The sequence below is a fragment of the Marmota marmota genome, unplaced genomic scaffold (genome assembly GCF_001458135.2).
Source record: "Marmota marmota marmota unplaced genomic scaffold, marMar, whole genome shotgun sequence".
NCBI lineage: Eukaryota > Metazoa > Chordata > Mammalia > Rodentia > Sciuridae > Marmota > Marmota marmota.
This window is the reverse complement of record NW_026007556.1, coordinates 40265-46535: the sequence shown is the minus strand read 5'-3', so window position 1 is coordinate 46535 and position 6271 is coordinate 40265. Positions and strand designations below refer to the sequence as shown.

The 6271-nt window shown below is 42.0% G+C and overlaps 2 gene segments (V, D, J or C); both read left to right on the top strand.

The window, feature by feature from the left end:
• The first annotated feature begins 670 nt into the window (after nucleotides 1-670).
• Nucleotides 671-1334, top strand: LOC107133738. The segment is given in 2 exon segments: nucleotides 671-778; nucleotides 883-1334. Coding segments are annotated over 2 exon segments (498 nt in total).
• Nucleotides 1335-1425: 91 nt separating this feature from the next.
• Nucleotides 1426-6271, top strand: part of LOC107133735 — a gene marked incomplete at its 5' end in the record, with an annotated part of 17116 nt that continues 12270 nt past the window's right edge. Inside the window, 2 exon segments of the V gene segment in view lie at nucleotides 1426-1468; nucleotides 1573-1905. Coding sequence covers nucleotides 1426-1468; nucleotides 1573-1905 — 376 coding nt within the window.

The window sequence follows — 6271 nt, the reverse complement described above, 5'->3', positions numbered from 1 at the left end:
GAAGACAGAGGCTGGGTTTCTCTCTGCCCAAACTAGGGCCCTGTGTCCACCACAGATGGCAGCAGCATGTATACCTGAGGGCTCTGTGCCAACTGGATGCTCCTGAGCTGAAGGAGGCCCTCACAGGGAGGCACAGCCTTCCCACTGGAGGGAGCCTCTGAGGCCCTCAGCTGGATGCCTCCCTGGAGAGCAGGTGGCAGCAGAGGGGAGCATATTTCCAATGCCGGATGGTTCTGAGGACTTCACCAGGTGTGTGCACCTGGGAGCTGGAGGAGGGTCAGGGCAGCAGTCATGTCCAGGGTGAGAGCAAAAGACCAGATAACCAGTCACTCTTGCCACACATGAGCTGTTGGACACAGTGAACCAGGATTCATGCTTCTAAGTATGGTTTTACATCTGCACCAGAGACTTAGCAAAGCCAACTCTACCATATGATTATGTGGTTATATTAAATAAACTAATATAGTGGGCTCTAAAATCAAACTAGAAGAAATTCTTCACTCCTGAACACTCTTCTGTCCACCATGCTTCCCATGACACTCCCATCTGCTCTCAGAGCTGCTCTACCTGGGCCTCCACCCAGAGCTGCTATATAGCAGGAGGACATGCAAATAGGGCCTCCCTCTGCTCATGAAAACCAGCCCACCTGACCCTGCAGCTCTGCACAGGAGCCCAGCCCTGGACTCCCAGCTCAGCCCACTCAGTGATCAGGACTGAACACAGCTGCTCACCATGGACAGTGTGCTCAGCTGGGTTTTCCTGGTGGCTGTTTTCAAAGGTAATGAATGGAGAACCAGAGATCCTGAGTGTGTGAGTGGACAGGAGTGAGAGGAAGAGTGGGTGAGTGACAGTGTCCTGACCAGGCTGCCTCTGTGTTTGCAGGTGTCCAGTGTGAGGTGCAGCTGGTGGAGTCTGGGGGAGGCCTGGTGCAGCCTGGGGGTTCCCTGCGACTCTCCTGTGCAGCCTCTGGATTCACCTTCAGTGATTACTACATGGACTGGGTCCACCAGGCTCCAGGGAAGGGGCTGGAGTGGGTCTCATACATTAGTAGTGGTAGTGGTACCATCTACTATGCTGATTCTGTGAAGGGCCGATTCACCATCTCCAGGGACAACTCCAAGAACATGCTGTACCTGCAAATGAGCAGTCTGAGAGTCGAGGACACAGCCACCTATTACTGTGCTAGAGACACAGTGAGGGGACCTCAGTGTGAGCCCAGACACAAACCTCCTGCAGGGCTCCCAGGGCCAGCAGGGGGCGCTCAGCACACAGGAGCTCAGGTCACCCAGGAGCAGGTGCAGAGGGAGGAGGGAGCAGCTCAGCTCAGGCCCTGAGGTCCCTGCCCACCAGCACCTCCTGACTCCATCTTGCCTGCAGATTCTTGAGGTCCCTCTTCTGCCAGACCCTCTGTGAGATGTTTCTTCTCTAGGTCTTGCTTGTCTGGAATTCCTGATGGCTGTTTTCAAAGGTAATTGATGGAGAAACAGAGATATTGAGTGTGTGAGGGGACAGGAATGAGAGAAAGAGTGGATGAGTGCCAGTGTCCTGACCAGGCTGCCTCTGTGTTTGCAGGTGTCCAGTGTGAGGTGCAGCTGGTGGAGTCTGGGGGAGGCCTGGTGCAGCCTGGGGGTTCCCTGCGACTCTCCTGTGCAGCCTCTGGATTCACCTTCAGTGATTACTACATGGACTGGGTCCACCAGTCCCCAGGGAAGGGGCTGGAGTGTGTTGCTCATATAAGAAACAAGGCTAATAGTTACAGCACAGTATACGCTGCATCTGTAAAAGACCGATTCACCATCTCCAGAGAGGATGCCAAGAACACACTGTACCTGCAAATGAGCAGTCTGAGAACCGAGGACACAGCCACCTATTACTGTGCTAGAGACACAGTGAGGGGACCTCAGTGTGAGCCCAGACACAAACCTCCCTGCAGGGTGCCCAAAGCCAGCAGGGGGCGCACAGCACACAGGAGCTCAGGTCAGCCCAGGAGCAGGTGCAGAGGGGGTGGGGCAGATTTCCTCCCTCTGGGGGCCTCTCCTCTCCATGATCCAGCTTTCTAGGAGAGCTCTCTGGACTTAATTTTCTTACTAATCTCTGAAGAGAACATTTTGGGTTTTTAATTTGTACTTTCTTTTTTTTTCATTGTTGCACCATAATTATAAATAATACTGTATTTCAATTGGACACAACTACAAAATCATGGGACAAAATTTCTCCATTTCAGTCCCCTGCCATCTCCCTTTCCCTCCCTCCTCTCTACCCCTCCTCCTGACCCTTTTTTTCCTTTTTTTTTTTCTCGACAGATCTTTTCTATAATTTGGTTTCAGTAGTGTCTCTTAGAGCACATAAAGGGGACATCCACTGTGCCATCCTCACACAGGACACAGGAATGCTTCATCAGTGTCATTCCACTGTTTGTCCAATTTCTGTTCCCTGACCTCACCCTTGATCCCCTTCCTCTCTTCCTGCTCCCTCTTCTGTTTCCAGGGGACTCCTCCCAGAACTTTCCCCTTTTGTGATTTGCAATTCACATTTGAGATTAAACCGTTGACATTTCTCCCTCTGAATCTGGCTTAATAGACTTGATATTCTCCAGTTCCATCCATTGACCAGGAAATGCCATATTTTCCCTCTTCCCTGTGGCTGAGTGAAACACTGTTCTGTATATACAACACCTTCCCTTTATCCACTCATCTGTTGATGGACATCTGGGAAAGTTATGTTATGTAGCTCTTTTCAGGCCCACTGGTATAAACACTGATGTGGCTAGATAGCTGTGCTGTGCTGATTGGGGTCTTTTGGATAAATACCAAAGAGTGGTAGCTGTGTCACATTGTGGCTCTATTCCTGGTTTTCATGAAGTGTCCATTCTGCTTTCTAGAATGGCAGCACTAATTTGAAGTCCCAGCAACAACATATCTATACACCTCTTTCCCATTTTTTTGCTGACAATTTTTATTATTTGTGTTCTTTTTTTGTTTTTTAAAATAATTTTTATTTTTTAAAAGTAAATTATACATTACAGGAAAAAAAAACACAAGCAAAGAACAAAGTCATCCAGTCACAAGAAGCTTAGTTGGACGTGTCCCTCTAGGTTGTGTGCATATATACACAATATTCCATTTTGTGTGATTGAGATTGTGGTGTGTATTATGCTTTTCCACACATCATGAATATTCACCAATTCAAAATCCTGAAGCTACATGAGTATTTTTTGATAACCAAGAATACACTACACCAACTCAATCTGTTATCCTTTCTTGGGGACAAAAATTTCACTGAAGACAGAAATGGCAACAGGCCTCTAGATAGACATATTGGCAGAGTTACAACTAAAACAATTCCATTCCCTTAATGCTCAATTTAAAATGAAACAGCAACAGAATACACCAAGCTTGTTTCATTAACAGATTTCTACTACTAAAATATTAGCAAGAATGCATGTTTCCAGTGAATTAAAATATTCCTGTAGTACAACCAGAAGATGCACACACACCAGTGGCTCACATCAAAATGTAAATCTTTGAGCACTTGCTTCCATCTTTCTGTGTGTTTCCCTGTGCCCCTCTGCTGCCAGCCTAATGAACAAGTCCTGATACCCAATGCCCAGAGATAAAACAATTCCATGTCCAAGATGCATCTTTTCTATCAATTATAACAAAAAGATATTTACAAGTTGGCTAATTCACTAGCACTACTTTTTATGATGCACTGTCACCTCAAGCATCTCGAAAGCTTAGATATTGTGAAATGAAGTATGAACTTTGTGCACAAAAACACAATTTACCAAAAATGTACATATAGATATATGGTTATAATCTAAACCTGTCTTCCAAATATGGAGACTTTAGCAAAGAACACTTCCCCTCCCCCTTCCTCTTCTCCCTCTTCACCACTCCAGTGACTAAATTCAGGACTATCCCTAGCTCCAAGAGCTGGATTAACAAGGGTCACTCTCAGAAGACAGTTCTTTCTAAAAACTAACAAAAGGACATTTATATAGGGATTATTTTGCTATTGTTAACAAATTTTGGGCATTAGGACTTATCCTTTAATACCCAGCAAGATTTACTAAAATGCACATATAACAATGGCTAGACAATCTGAACTAATCTAAAGGGCACCCATTGCTTCTCTATGCATACTTTATCCTTCCCCTACCCCTGACCCAGTGAACCTTTAACCTACCCTCCAAGACATCAAGTTCAACAATTTCATTCCCCTAAATGGCAACCATTCCTAAGTAGTAATGAAATATACTTAAAGGGCATTACTTTAGCTCTCTACTTTTCCCATGTGTTGTGCACTTTTCAACATCTAGAAACACTAGATGTTCCCAACCAGGACTTAAGTTTCCAACTATACATACAGTAGCACTGAATAAACTGCCACACTTACTTAACAAAGGCTATACTTTGAAGCAAAATTCCCCCACCCCTTTTTTTAAAGGCTAGAATTTTAAAGTGTCTCCAAACAGTAACATTCTGGCCTAGAACCCTACCCCTTCTAGTCTTATCAACCAATGGGTCAGTATATGCATCTGTAATGCTTAGAGATGACATTTAACAAATTTCACTTTCTAAGTGGTTTTAATTACTGTCTTTCCTATGAATTTAACAACATGTACTCGGTGTGTTAGTTTACTAACTCTACTTTTGTCATACACTGCCAAAATCTTTAGCATCTAGATAGACTAGATGTAAATTAGGACTCATTTGTCCTTTATATACACTATTTACACAGGAATAGTAAAACAAAACCCACAAATATAAGGGACAATGATCAATTCTGCTTCATAGAAAATACACTGGTATAAAGCCCTTTATATTTTCTTTTACTTCTTCCTCCCTGAACCAGCACAAATATAATATGTCCTGTTCAGAGAAGTGTTTTGATCATTCCATTTCCAAAAGACAGATATTTCCTCATGAATTTTTTTAAAAAAGATATATAACAAAATGTTTTATTTACTACCTCTACTTTTAACATACTTTGTGCACTCCTAAACATCTAGAAAGACTAGATGTTTCAAATAAGGACTTAAGTTTGTCCACTATGTACATAGAAGTATTAAATAAACTACACACATGTAACAATGGTTATATCTGAAAGTGTCTTCTAAATAGGATCATTCTGGCCTAGAATCCTTCATTTCTTCTACTTCTTTCTCCTGTTTTCACATGTGTCACATCTGAGTGTCACATGATATGATGTTAGAATTTCACTTCCAAAAGTCCTTTTCAGAAGACTGCCTTTCTATGAATTTTAACACAAAGTGTACAAAATGTGTGAGTTTACTAACTCTAATTTTGTTGTACATTGGCAACCTCTTTAATATATACAGACTAGATATTATAAAATTAGGACTCCTTTATCCAGTATATATACAATATATACAGTACAGCAAAGTTAAATGAAATGCACGGTACAAGGCAATGGGTAAGCTGAAGTTTTCTAGCACACTCTAACAATGTTAAACATCTTTTGCAACTTCTTCCCTCCCTCCTCCCTCAACCCAATCAACAAGTACAACAGACAGTATTCTGTTAAGAGGTGGTTTAACAATTCCAAACATGATATTTCTCATCAGTTTTTAAAAGCTATTTACAAAAAGTTTCAATTCTACTACTTTTACTTTTAAATATATCAAGCACTTCTAAATATATAGAAGGACTAGATATTCCACATAAGACCCTGTCCACTATTCACACAGCACTGGTAAGTAAAATTGCACGCATAGCAATGGTTAAATATGAGGTATCTTCTAATATAACCATTTTGTCCTTGAACCTCTCCCTCCTCATTTCCTTCTATTTTCAGTCCAGTGGACAAGTACAGGCATATGTAACACTTAGAGATGGTCGAAAAAATCCATATCCAAAAGTCTTTTTACAGAGGACAAGATTTCCTATGAATTTCAACAAAAAAATGTACAAAATGTTCTAATTTTACTAACTACTTGGTCATACACTGGCAACCTCTTTAACATCTAGAGACTAGATATTGCAAAATTGGGATTTATTTGTCCATTATATACACTATATACACAGCAAAAACAAAATGCACAAAACATACAAAACTGATGTCTGAAAATGTCCAAATATGAACACACTAACCTTTTGCAATTGCTTCCCTCCCACCTCCTCCACATCACTGAGCAAATACAGACAGTAGTATACCGCTCACAGAGGTGGTTTAATAGTTCCATTCCCAAAAGACTATTTCATATGAATTTTAGCAAAAAGATATTTACAAAGTGATATTTTACTAC